Source organism: Melospiza melodia, chromosome 3 (assembly GCF_035770615.1).
Source record: "Melospiza melodia melodia isolate bMelMel2 chromosome 3, bMelMel2.pri, whole genome shotgun sequence".
Taxonomy (NCBI): domain Eukaryota; kingdom Metazoa; phylum Chordata; class Aves; order Passeriformes; family Passerellidae; genus Melospiza; species Melospiza melodia.
This window is the reverse complement of record NC_086196.1, coordinates 22,879,867-22,893,984: the sequence shown is the minus strand read 5'-3', so window position 1 is coordinate 22,893,984 and position 14,118 is coordinate 22,879,867. Positions and strand designations below refer to the sequence as shown.

Below are 14,118 nucleotides of genomic sequence, written 5' to 3'. Positions count from 1 at the left end.
TGGAACTGGTATGATGCTTCACGGTATGCACTATGCAATACTGCTGTATTTTCTTCTGAAATAAGATTCTAGAATTTACTAGATTTTTTGCATATGGTAAAGGATATTCCAAAATGAGGTTTAGTTTAATCAATGGCTTTTTTTAATTTAAAAAGAGACAAGAATATCATATGTTCCTTCAAAATATCTGTATCATAGACATGAAACAACAAAATATTTTATCTTTATAGGCTTTAGCAGATAAGGATAATGACGAAGCTACTACAGAGGAGGAGGATGAAGACATTGAAGCTATACTTGCAGAAGAGTTTTTAGAAGAAGAAGAAGACGAAGAACCAGAAGAAGAAGAAAATGAAGAAGAGGCTGTTGAGCGCATGCAAAATGAGATTTTAGAGAGGTTTGAATCAGATTTAGATGGATTACAAAGTGTGCAGGTACTGATACCACTGCTTATTTTGTTAAAATATATGATCACATGAAGAAGAATTTCCATATTTATTTTTCACATTTAAAAATTATAGTGCCTAAATAACTGTGCTGCTGTACTCATGATCTAAGTATGTGAACAAGATGAAGACTGTACTGAGAAGGTATAAACTTGAAAGAGTATATAATTTATACTACTGATATAGTAGAGAAAAAAAAAGGAAGCTTTTGGGTAGACCTATTCAGTCTTGGTGTCATTGCATTTTTGATAGGTCAGTTGACACAGGCAACCAACCTAGAGAGTTGTGAATGTATGAGCAGTATTTCAAAATAAGTTTTGAGGCAAAACTCTTATTAGACACTTCTGTTTTTTAATGCAGATCCTAGTTGTTGGTGATGAAACCAAAGGTAAAGAAAAAATCCAAATCTAATCTCAGTTAAGATACCAGGTGTTTGGCACCATTCCCACACCTAGTGACATAATTTTCTTGAAATCAGTGCAATTGCCTATGGCAAGGTAACCTGATCTAACACCAGATATCTGCAACGCTAATGCCACATCTAAGGCAGTAGGTAGATCAGTAACATTTGTTTATTATCTACAAAGTACTTCACTTCAGAAAGAAACTAATCACGATTTAAAAGAAGCTCTATTCGCTGACCAGAGAGAAGGTTTTCAAAACCAGATAATAATACAATATTGTAGCAGTGTGACACCTAATATAGAAATGGGCAGGAAGACCAATTCCCACCAAACTTTGCTGATTTATGTTGGCTGAGAACATGCTTAGGAAATCCTTGATAGTTCACAGAAAATCTCGCCATCAGTCTTTATTAGCATTAGAATCATAAATGATTGCATTTATGATTCTAATATTTCATTTTGTTTTCTTAACCAGGAAGAGCTGGTTGAAAAGTTACAAATGCTGCCAGTTGAGGTCAATGGAAGACGGAAGCCTCGTGTTGTGTGCTACCAAATATACAAAAAGCTGAAACCCCTGGTGGAAAACCGCAGGAGCATTTTTGAGAAATGTTACCCAATAAGTTTGCCACTTGCTCAGAAGATGCTAGTTTACTCATATAAATTCCGAAGTTCTTTTGGTCAATGGGATCCAGTCAAGGTAATGTTCTTAAATGCCTGAAGAATGTTTTCAAGAGTTGTCACTCTTTAAAAATACGTTTCACATAAACAAGATGTTATCAGACAGTAGCAACTAATACCAGAAATATTTAATGAAAATTACATTACTGAATCAAAATTACATGACTGAATATGCAGAAAATACAGCAAGCAGTAATAACAAAATGTGTTGGTCTTTTCAGTGTTGCAGCTAATTTAAGGCTGAAAAGCATTTAGTAAAATTTGTTACACTGTCATTGGTGACATGATTAAAGGTGGCATTGAATCAGAAAGAAATGCCTAACTTAACGATACACAAAACACAAGCCAACATAGAAGGTCTTAAAACCTTAAAATAGTAGTGAGAACAAACAGAAAGGATTTAGAATTTGTAAGAAGCCACACACACAACTGACCACCAAACCTAGTAGTGGCAAAAAATGTTCGATGTACTTAATTCATTAGCAATAATTCTTTCTTGTCAAAATTTAAAATTTTTGAAGAGCAACAAATCTATTTCCATGGTATTTTACTAGAGATCTGGAAAATTGAGGTCAGAAAGTACTTACCACTATCCCCAAGGTAGGAAATGAAATGTTCTCAGGTAATTCTTTTGGTTTAATGGTAGAAATAAAACCTGATTGGATTGTGAGTAAATAAAAATTTAAAAGGAAGATTAGGTGAAAAAAAGTCCAGTGAACAACATACAGAAAGCACAAAGCCCCTGAAGGAAACATACTTTGGCCTTCATTTTACTATGCCAATTAATCAAACCATTTTATTCCCTCTTGTATAGTGTCATATTGAGTTTTCACCTGTTCCAGATCATATTTGTCTCTCTTTAACCTTAGAATCTTCATTCTTTTTCATGGCTGCATCTAATAATCTAGGTACATACTAATAGAAGTAGATATGTCTACATTTACATCATCTCCCACTACTGAACCACAGTTTATGTGTTTAATTGTAATTAATCTCTACAGCCTATTCCTTGCACTTCGTTCTGCCAGGTTTCACCAGATTTTTGTATTCCATTCCTTCACTTCATTCCTTTGTTCTATACAGTGTTTTTTACCAACCAAAAAGTACAATTCAGTTAGAAGAAAGAGGTCGTAGGAAGTTACTGGGTAAAATATGAGTGGTGTGCTGACAGTGAAATTGTACAAACTGATAAAAATGAAAGGGAAATAGGATCATTTTGAGGGCATTTTAGGATAATAATAGAAATTTTAAAATTGATTACAGACTGGAAGTTTTTTAATAGAAAGGCAGATTGAGTATATTCCAGTTACTTTGAGATTAAATTTGGGGGGGAGGGGAAGTAGTTATGCAACTGATTAGATAAGCAGAGAATAAACATTATGAGCTGAGTGAGGAATGGAAGCAGATATGCAGTAGAACAGACTCATGAAAACCCATAAATTCAGAGCAAGCACCCTGAAATGACGATCCAGGAATAGGAACCTAAGGGTATGAGAAGAGTCTGGCAGGACAATGCTACACAGTAGAACAGCCCCAGCTCTAGCAGTAATAACCAGACCAACCTTACTGACTCCTTCAAAGAATAGTAATGGATTTGTGATGTATGATTTTCCTTGACAAGAAGCAGAGTTGGCTCTTCCCCATTATTTGATGTGTATGCATTTAACTTCTGTGGTTTTTTTCCTTAGTGTATTTCGGTTTGCTCAATACAGACAGATTTACTGGACGATTTTTGTCAGGTTGTATGCTGGAGGAAAACACTTTTTTTAAAATACTAATTTTTCCCATCTTCCTTCTTTTGTTGAAGAAAGGTCAATGTTACACATTACTCAGAATTACATTTCTGAGTCCCCTTAGAAGAGTAAGGTGAATGCTGTCTGGGCAATTTTTCTACATACTGCTTTTCTATATTTTGTTTTAAAGCATCTTTTATTGACACTTTAAGACAGTTCTTCTAAGAAGGGCTGCAACAGGGACATGAGTAAGTTTTTCCATAGAGAAGAGTAGTGCAAGGAATTAATTTGATATTACTTCAATGACTATTTCTGCCAGTTGCATCTCTTACATGTCAATGATCCATCAGCACTGCAGACTTTTAGTGGCTGTCTGATGTGTTTGAAAAGATTTCATCAGCAGTGCATGTATTTTTCCCATAACTTTTTCAACTTATCTTGTGATTTCTCACTTGACCATAATGTAACTATTGATATCTTTTTACTTTTTCTTCATTTGTATATGACTTCTGGTGAATACAATATTCTCAGTATATTTTCTATTGGCAGGCAGGTGAGTTTAATTCACTGAGGAATAATATTATTCTCTTTGTTCTTTGAAAATTAAAAAAACTATTATGTTAATCTTTGACTACACTAACTTGACAGACATAAAGTGTTACGGTACCACCTACTGGAAATAGCAAGTATTCTTTCTGTCTTCAATGTTTCTTTCATCTTTTTGAACAAGAAGTGTAGGTACAGAAGTTTCTCAGATTTGAGCAAAATATTATGTCCATATATGTGAATTTTAGAATGCTTTGATGGTCTGTGTCATATGGTTGGTACTCCTCTATCAGCCTATAAAGCCACTTCTCTGGGATGGAGGAAGAAAAGGTTTGGTCAAACCTAATTAACTGATTCTCATTTTGTATATTACACAGTTAAGCCAAGGAGATGTGATCAAGCCACAGCAAAGGGATGAAAGCACAGTCTTTCCAGTAATCCATCGACAATATATTTATTTCTTTTCAAGTAAAGAAAATAAAGAAACATTTATGACAAATCCCATCAAATATATTTGTCAGCCAAAACCTAAGCAATCTGTGCCAGTAAAGATTGCAATTGTGGGACTTCCAAAGTCTGGAAAAACTACAGGTATGAGCAGTTATCTATTTTTAAAAAATCATTTTTTAATGACTGAAGCTGTATCTGTCCTTACTGCTATTAAAAAAACATAAACCATTAATATGGTTGGTCTTCCTGCTTTTCTTGCTGGGCACAGATTCTGTTAGTAACATTCTGTGGTGTCTCATTTGACAGTCTGATAGTTATGCATTGTTCATCTGAATTTTATCCCAGATCCTTAAGATGTTAGTGACCTGGACTTGTACTTAACTGGACTTATGCTGTTTATACCCTTTGTTGTATTATTTTATAATTGTTTCTTACTTTTTTGAGTCAATATAAGCTAATGTAAGATGAAGAAATAGTTCTAGGATCAAGGATGAAGACCCCAAACTCCCCATTCCTCAGTCTGTTTTGAAATTTCTAGATTAAAAAGAACCCAAGATTTCCATCCCTCTCCCCTCCCTTTCCTCCTCCATGACTCTGTCAATCCACATATTTCTGCTTTTTACTGGAGGAGGGAGGAGCACATTAAACTATAGTTATTGATTAGAATAGAATATTAGGAAGAAAAGAGACAGGTTCAAATGATCTCATATTTAGGATGAAATTTTAGCATATTTCCCCTTTCCTGGATAAATGAGGTAGCTGATGGGCTGTTCTGTAAGAGGAACAGCAATGGAGGCATATTTTCTAACACACACTAATAATATTGACTATATCTGCTGAGATTTGTTCTAAATTGAATAGTGTTAGCATGCTCTGTGCAGAAGCCAGATGGTGATGTTACTTACCTTCAAAGTTGTGACTTGAAATGGGGATATTTTGCAGTTGCCCAGAGACTCGCGAGTGTTTATGGGTTCCTGCGCCTGTCCCTAGGAGATGCCATCCGCTTTGTGCTCAACAGCCGGCCAGAGAGCGAGCTGGCACTAAAGATACAGTCCCACCTTCTCCAGGGACTCACCGTGCCTGATGAACTGGCCATCCAGGCTCTACATGTGGCTCTGCTAAATCACATGGATAATCCCACTGGGTAAGAGGTTTTTTGGGGTTTTGGGGGTTTCTCCAAGACATGTCAGTCTCTTCATAGGCATGGATTCCCACGTTACTGCTGTAGAACAATTTCACTAAAACACATCAGTGGTTTCGGCATTAAAAAAAAATCTGTTCAAAAGGAGATTTTTTTTTATTTTACAATATCCCTGGGAAATGAGACTGAAGCAGAATTTTCTGCAATTTCCAAGTAACTTTATTTCAGTACATCGAAGTAATATACTTTATGACAGTTACTTTTTTTTCAGCCAATAGGCCAGAATCTTCTACTATCCTTTGAGAACTACCATTTGGTCTCTCTTATACCAGCTCCAGAACCAACTTGGACACACCTGATTCTCTTTGATCAAGCAGGCTGTTTCAGTACTCAGGGTTTTTTTTTTTGTTTTCTTAACAACTCAAGTTATTAAGGAGGAACTGAAACCAGTGAGTCTTATCACTTCATTCATAGGTAATCCTAGGCTTTTTCTCCCCCACTGAAACATCTTTGAAACTGGGCAGACTTAAAAAGCTTTATCATCAGTATTTCATGAAATTCAACTTCTCTCCTCAAAAAAGAGAACTGTTACAGAGAAAGGCAATTCTGCAATAATCTCTGAAAATTATTTGTGCTTGAGATCAGAATTCTTTCAGCTTCTCTTTGATGTTAAATCCTGGAATATTGTTTCAGTATATTTTGTTCCAGTATTTCCTAATATGTAAAAACTATTCTTCTTCAGTATGATTATAAAAATTCTTCAAACACTGTAGTAAATAATTGTACTTACCACTTTAAAAACTGCTCCTCCCAATCCATATGGAGACTTCTCATAATTCAAATTATGTTTCAGAATGATTGATGTGTCAGAATATTAAAGTACACCATTTTTAAAACTCCCAGCCCTCCACTTGCCTTTTGCCCTTTGTACATTTCCTTTTCTCATTCCTATTTCTTCTTCTGCCTACTTGATTTTTTAAATTTGGTTGTAAATTCTTAGGAGTGAAGAATGTGCCTGTCAAGTGATAACTTCATGGCATGGGTGTAGACTTTTGTCTCCATGGAAAATGTACTAGAAATATACATAGACTCACTGGTTGATTGGAAACTCACTTCTTAGTGAGTTTCTTCAAAACTATTTTTCTGTTTCTGTTTGCGTGCAGAGTTGTACTGGATGGATATCCTCTAACAAGAGCACACGTAAATCTCTTGGAATCAACTAGGATAATTCCAGTGAAAATCTTTGAATTAGATATGGATACAAAGGAAGTGTTCAGAAGAGCACTGCTGGATAAGGAAAGATCAAACCGGTAGTGATACTCCCTGACAGAATTTTTTTTATTTTCTACACAATATTGTAATATCTCTATTTATGTGCCTCAGTGCTATACCCAGAGGTTGTGTCTAACCTGGAGCATAACTCAGCTGTCTCTGAACTCCACATATGAAAAACATGGGAACCAGTCCCTCTCCTTTCTAATGCTTTGATTTCCATAGAGCAGAAATAGTAAGGATGTAAGGTGTTTGGGGCATGCTCTGGCCAGACCCTTCAATTGCAGGACTGAGATTACAAATGTGCAATGCTGTGCACCCACGGCTTAGTTTAAGTGGTTTAATGCAACTGTACATCAAAAATGTTACCACTTCTCTCTGGTGCTGAAATTTATTTTTCATCAATTATTATTATAAAATATATTGATACTTCATCTAATAAGCTCTCTTTTAAAAACTTAATCAGAGTTCTTTTAAAAATATGAAACTTATGCATATTTAGTAGTGTGTAGAATTCAGGACTTCTAAGCCTTTCAATTCAGTTCATTCCCTTATTTGTTCTTCTGAGAAGATAAATAATCTGTTTAAAGAGCCATTGGTTGTTTTTGAGGAAGAACAGTAAGTAGTTTATAAACAGACAGAGAATGAAAAAGAACAGAACATTCACCTTAAAATTAAATTGTGTAAGAACCTGTTTCTCATTAGAGGAAGTGTTTCTAAGAAGTTCCAGATAGCTTGGAGCATTATTGCATGCCTCTTTCATTTTGTCCTTTTCTTTTTGTCTCTTTCTGTTTATCAAGTAATCAGTACAATGTTAAATTGTTTACTAAAAGACTAAAGACAATTTGCATTGCAAAAAAATTAAATCAAAGATGTGTTTTTGAAAGTATTTACTTTAAACTTAGTCTTAAATACCAAACTAATTATATTTCATTGGCTTAAGTACAAATCAAGTGTGCAATTTCAGGGTACCATTTAATGGTGTATTTGTAATGTATGTCAGGTAATATGTGTTGATACATTCCAAATCCTTTGCAAAATAATTCTTGAGTTGTATTTGGGGCATAAATAGGAGAAGTTTTGTTCTTTGTGTTTGAACAGGACTGTCTGATCAAAGTACACTGCTTTTCAATGTAGCTGGTGGTATTCTTAAAAAGAAATTTGTATTTCTCAAATATGTTCTACAATGTCAAATAAGCAAAATTTGGCAAAATGAACTTATAGTGAATTCTAGAATTTACACCTGAAATTCAATGAAATTATCTAAGCCTCAGATTTAAATCACTGTTATTTTTCATTGTCTTTAGACCTCCTTATCCTGAACATGACAGCCCACAGATTCTAGCTATTAAAAATTCCTGCTATAAACAGCACATTGATGATATTAGAACTTACTATATGAAGGAACATCAGAACTGGTGTGTGATTGATGCCAGTCATAGCAAATGGAGGGTCTGGAAGACCGTTGTGCAGAAAGTTCAGTCGGTTGTTAAACAAATCCAGATATACCTGGAAAGAAGAAAAGAAGGTAAAAGAAAAACAAAGTTTCCCAGAATATTTATTTCTTTTAAAAGCTGCAATTTACTATGTACATTGAAAACTTCACCTTTCTGTGGATGAGGCTAATTCTTGGCCACATACATACCCTTAAATTCTTCAATCTCATCTGCAGAGATCTTGAAGAGATCTCTTGAAGAGTGAAGGCAAAGCCAACTACAGGGCAGTCTGAGGCCATCTTCCCAAGAACAGGGTAACACAAGTCTGCTAAAGGAAGTCAGAGTCCTTGGTCCATGGTAGATCTGGCATCACTGGGTGGTAAATCACAAAGAGTACCCCAAAGGTACAAGGGGAACTCACACCTTCCCTTTACTATTACTGAAGGAAGAGGAAGGGATAGAGAAGATGTTAATTTAAAATCTAGAAATAAGCTTCAATATGCCATCTGAGTTATTTTCTGTGCTTTGGGAAGAAGATCACTTTATTCTAAAATGGCACAGTTCCCACTTGACTTTTTGTCTGTCAGCACTGGTTAGGATTAAATATGCCTTTTAAACATGTCTGTACTATTTAACTAGAATTCCTCTGAAGGGCAAATATACTTCCTTATCTTTATCCAGGGTTTAATTTTTACAGCTCTGTGGCTGCACCCATCTTAAAAACTGGAATCATAATAAAAAAATATTAAAAGACACTTAACTTTTACACATAAAGCTTGAAAAAGCATGATTTTTAAGTAATTTGGTTTTGAGATGACATTTTATTAAAGATTTTGAATGTATTTCCTCCTGATAGACTGTAGCATTTGCAAGATATGGATGAATAAAGGGGAGGCTTTCATCACACCTTGTACTCGTTTTCATCAATATAAAGACTTAAAATAATGGTTGAAGTGTCCCTTAGTAACACAAAGGAGTGAAACAATAAATCATAAAAAAGAAGAACAGACTAATAAGCTGAGCATGCAGAGTATCCCGCACCATTAATAATTATTATATTTCTTACATGCTAAAAAATGTTATTAAAATTAATTGGTAAAATGAGTTACAACTTCATTTTATTATCAAATTGATGTTTTAGTTCTCATTATCTCATATAAATTTCAAATTATTGCTTTCTACACTGTAGTGTAAAATTGTTTGATGTTTCTATGTCTCTCATAAATTAAACATTATCATTAATTGCTTTCATTAACAGGAAAAGCGGCCAGCATTGCTGGTTTATGTATCACTCCCCAGGAACTGCAGGGGCAGCTGGGGGAGTGTGGGCAGTACTGTCCTGTCAGCCTTGCAGACAAAGGTGAACTGGTTGACTGCTCTGTAAGCCCCTCACTGGAGTTTGCTGCAGAATTTCAGGGGCGCTACTACAGAATGGCTTCACAGGAAGAACTGAAAGTGCGTATCAAAAAAGCAGCTCAAAATGACGGGATTATGGGAAGAGGGAACATTGTTGCTTAGATTCTTTGATTCCATACAGAAATAGGTAATATGCAACTTGAATTAGACCACTGTTGTTAGCATTCAAGCTTTTGTTCTGCATACTTCTGCTATCACATGTTTAGGCCGACAAAATACAGCACAAACACCATTAAACTAAAGCTCATCTTACAAATTGTCACAGATCAAACATTCATTTGAAAACAATAACTTTCTCCTTTCTTTATCTGTTGTGGAGAGACTGAGTTAGAAAGTGGCTTATGACAGCAGTAGATAGTGATGGATGGTGGGTGAATAGTGACTACTTCAGCTGAGAGGAGGTTGGAAAAGAAATTACCTAAGAGCAACAGCAATGCCAACATACTGTTGCATTGTAGAAAAAATAGGTATCTAAAGTGTGAGCCAGTCCTCTGGAGTTTAACAGTCCTACAGTGCTTCTTTCATTATTATAAAACCTTTTTTTTTCCTACAGAAATTCTTGTGCAGACCTGAGGCTTATGTATCATCACTGGCATCTCACCCTCTGCCACCCCCGCATATGCTACCAAAGAAATTGACTGAAGCAGAAGTGAAGGCCTTATTCCCTGTAAAGCCTGAAATGCAGGGATACTGTCCAGTCACTTACCTAGATGGAAAACAGAGGTATGTCACTAGAATTTTCATAATGTGAATTACAGAATATGTGTCCTATATTAATGCATTAATGAGGAAATCTTTTCAAAGTACTTTTTAATGTTGTTCAGGGTTTGGACAGGAAAAGCAATTACAATTCTCTACATTGCACCTGTGGCTTTGGAAATCAAGATAAAATCACCTTTTAAAAGTTACATGGCTACAGGTTCTACAAGAATCTGTGTTCGCTTGGTGTCTTTCATTATGAAGATGGACAGATATAGTTTGAATTCTCTCTATCATAAGCCTTCAAAGGTTAAAAGAAATCTCATAAATCCCTAGTAGATGCAAAACTACCTATTATGATTTTTGTAGAGATCCATAAAGTGACACAGATTTCCTCAGTGTGCAAGAATTTATCATCAGAGGAGAACCATAATAGCCAATTCTATGTTATCCCTTTTTAATCTCCTGAACAAATATGATTGACATTTTAAATGAAGGAGCTCTAAAGAAGCACTATAAAAGTTCCTTAATAAGCAGATTTTGAGGCAGAGACTCCATGAGATTTTTAACCTTGTAGCTGTCCATCATGTAGTGGAAACTTGGATGATCCAATTGCTGGTATTTTTTGTAGTTGCTACACTTGCTGAATTACCAGAAGGCTACCAGTAGCTCATGAATTTACTCTACACAAATTATATTTTGTGTTTTCTGTGAATGAATTATTCTTGTTCCATCTCTTCAGGTATGAAGCTTTGGTGCCTGGCAGCATTGAGTATGCAGCAAAATACCAAGACAAGGTATATATTTTTGAAAGTGATGAAAAACTTCAGACATTTATGAGGTAAATACACTAACTGCATTTTAATCTTCAGTCATGTCACTGTTCATACATCTTAAAAGTGCTTACTTTATATCTGGTTAGGTTACCAGAGAAGTACGGGAATCTGAAGCTTCCCCATAAACTCCCTCCAAAAAAAGAGCCAATGCTATTAACTACACTTCCTTTGCCTGGATACCTTGAACAGGCCAGTTTTTGTTTTTCTATTTTAAAACATGGTTTTGTGATATATAGCATATCCCACTCAGTTGTTGTCTTTTTAAATTTTTTTTTAATGCATTTGAGTCTTATATTTATTAATGAGATTATATTAAATTGAAAATGTTTTAGTTATAATTGAGAGTAATTTTTTAAAGCTTTAAAATGACAGATGTTTGTAGCTTTAATGGAAAACATACAAGGCCGTCAGAGAGGGATAATAAGCTGTAGTATTATATGATAGATTTTCTGACTTAGTTGTTTATCATATCTTGTAGGAGCACATTTTGGTTTGACTTTTAACACCAGCATAGACACAAACTTACTTGGAAAAATTTAAGAGTAGTTTGATACACTTTGACACATGAATAAATAAAGAAAAATGATTCATGGTCACAGCCCTCCCTATTTTATGCTAATTTGTTATCTTCTACTATTCACCAACTTAGGATATCATCCTGTATGGTTAGATCTGCATTACAACAGGATAAGGCATTTCTCAAGATTTCTGTAATGGTCTTTTAAACCTATTTTCTTTCTTTAGGGAGTTGCAACTTCTCTAATAAAAGCTCTGCATGAAGTTGGCAGCCTTAAGCCAAAGTTTCCATTCCTAAGTGTGAAAGAAACTGCTCTGCTTTTTGTCTCCTTCCATCTTAAAGGTAGTGTATAAATAGCATGCTATAAAAATAACTAATTGTATAAATGACATATGTCCTCTGATACAATGTAGATAGCCAATTAGTGTTCATATTTGCTTTAGAATTTCTGTTTGGATTTTTTTCAGCCAGAGATATCAGTTGCACGTAATAATCTTTAATAGTTTGCAGTCAGCTTAACTATTGCTAGCTTTCTCAATTTCAGTGTCCTTGTCTGCAGCTCTGCTATAGCTTTGGGCTGGTTTCTAGTACTGCTGGAGATTTCTGGAGCCAGACTGACATTTCTTTCAACCCACCACTTTTGTCATTTATAAGCCAACCTGTTCACTGGGTGAACTTTGCCTGGCCTTTCGTATTTTACATTTTTACTTATTCTTTTAGATAATACCAATCTTAATTATTTTTTCAAAGCTCTTCACATCCTGTGTTTCCTCATGTAGTTTCCAGAGCCCTCCAGAATTTTCTTGAACTGTCACAGATTTTTTTTTTTTGCTAGCACAGCTTTTTGAAGGAAGACCATTGAACAGGGCAGGCACATGATTAAGCCCCTGCATAAATGTACAATTCCTAAGCCACCAAACTGCTTTTATACTGTAGTTTGCTTCATTTAAAAAGGCTGTTTTCATTCTATTGTTATCATGGCTTTGCTAACATAAGGATGCCCATGCTAGGAATGTTTTGCTCAAAAATTGCAACATTAAATCATTATTAGTAATGGATGATAAACCAGAAGGGTTATGCAAGTGCAGAAATCTCTTTTTTTCATGCAGTGCCAAACAGTTTGACCATAGGAATCCAGGAAAACAAGTTATCTTCTTCTAGCACTGGGTAGGACTGCTTCCAGCTTTAAGACACAGCATTCCTGTACACTGACAAATCACTCGAACGTGAGGAAGAACTTCTTTCATGTGCTAGGGACCAAACACTGGAACAGATTTCCCAGGAAAGTTGTCGAGTCTTTATCATTGGAAATATTCAAGAGTCATCTGAACACAATCCTGTGCCATGTCTCTGGGATGACCCTGCTTGAGCAGGGAGGTTGTCCCAAATGACCCAATGTGGTCCCTTTCCAGCCTGACCCATCCTGTGATTTTGTGATTAGTTGCAAATACAGAATTATTTATTATTGTGCATCTCTTCAGAGTAGTCATGCCATTCTTGATTAAAAAAATTGATCAAAGCATCTTAAATTGCGGTCCCCTGGAAATTTCATCCTATTTCTATGTGAAGTTAGACCTTCTCATCTTCAATTAACATCATTCCCTAATCTCGCATTTAAATAGGGGACAAGAAGCAGGAGTTTAGTTCCTGCTAAGGAACTAAAGCTCCTTCAGCCATACCAGACCTGGGCTATCCCCAGGATGTGCCACTTTGAGTTGTGTGCCACACTACCCTAATTTGTCACTGCCTGGAGTTTCACCAGTATCTAACAGTCTGAGAAATGAGAAGTTGACAGCAACTGGGCATGTTTGTTGTGTCTTCTTTAAGAAAAGCCTGATCCTTTTGATTGTCATAGCTATTTGGAATCAGGAACTTTCTGAAATACCAGGCTTGATCTTTTTGGCTTGGCACCAATACTCAAGGTGTTTATCTGTACCACAGGTGATGCCAACAGAAGTAGACTTGGTCCCTTTGAAAATTTCTCTAATGTAATTCCATAAAGTTTATAGGAGACACTAACATGCTGCTTAAATTCTTGCAGCACACAACCCCCGGAGCTCAGAGCCGGTGCGGCAGATGTACAGGAAGAAGCTGCTGCAGTTTGTGGAGCACTGCCAACTCCTCCCCTACCTGGGGACTGTCATGAGGGGCCCGTACCAGGAGCCAAGAGATCGGCCCCGTGGCTTTGATGACAGACTGCAGACGTTTTTTTCCCTGAAAGGCACTCGCCCTACTTTTGTGTGAACCCTGTATTTCCACTGATTAACACATGGAGTGTTGCCATGAGGTACCAGCATGGCTGCAACATGGCCTGCGAATGTCACACGTTCTCGGGCCAGTTTTTTAACCATGAAATCTTAGAAATAAAATCTTTTGTCTGAAGTTGAGAGATATCAAGCTACTAGAGAGCGTCCAAAGGAAAGCTATGACCATAGTGAAGGCCCTTGAGGGAAGCCATATGATGAGCAGCTGAGGTCACTTGTTCTGTTCAGCCTGGAGGAGACTGAGGGGACACCTCATTGCAGTCCACAATGCCCTTGGGAG

General features: G+C 36.1%; 1 protein-coding gene across 5 annotated transcripts in view; it reads left to right on the top strand.

The window, feature by feature from the left end:
* AK9 (adenylate kinase 9) overlaps nucleotides 1-13,987 on the top strand; it is a 59,046-nt gene extending 45,059 nt beyond the window's left edge. For 2 of the 5 annotated variants that reach the window (XM_063150993.1, XM_063150992.1), the window contains 12 exons: nucleotides 231-434; nucleotides 1,326-1,547; nucleotides 4,185-4,398; nucleotides 5,200-5,401; nucleotides 6,562-6,708; nucleotides 7,978-8,198; nucleotides 9,365-9,561; nucleotides 10,076-10,245; nucleotides 10,964-11,062; nucleotides 11,144-11,246; nucleotides 11,802-11,916; nucleotides 13,616-13,987. In XM_063150993.1, the coding sequence (XP_063007063.1) occupies nucleotides 231-434; nucleotides 1,326-1,547; nucleotides 4,185-4,398; nucleotides 5,200-5,401; nucleotides 6,562-6,708; nucleotides 7,978-8,198; nucleotides 9,365-9,561; nucleotides 10,076-10,245; nucleotides 10,964-11,062; nucleotides 11,144-11,246; nucleotides 11,802-11,916; nucleotides 13,616-13,818 (2,097 nt within the window). In that variant the 3' untranslated portion in view covers nucleotides 13,819-13,987. Of the gene's footprint in view, nucleotides 1-230; nucleotides 435-1,325; nucleotides 1,548-4,184; nucleotides 4,399-5,199; nucleotides 5,402-6,561; nucleotides 6,709-7,977; nucleotides 8,199-9,364; nucleotides 9,562-10,075; nucleotides 10,246-10,963; nucleotides 11,063-11,143; nucleotides 11,247-11,801; nucleotides 11,917-13,615 lie in introns of those variants that run through there. The other 3 variants (XR_010027076.1, XM_063150994.1, XR_010027077.1) reach the window with 3 other exon arrangements.
* Nucleotides 13,988-14,118: the final 131 nt, after the last annotated feature.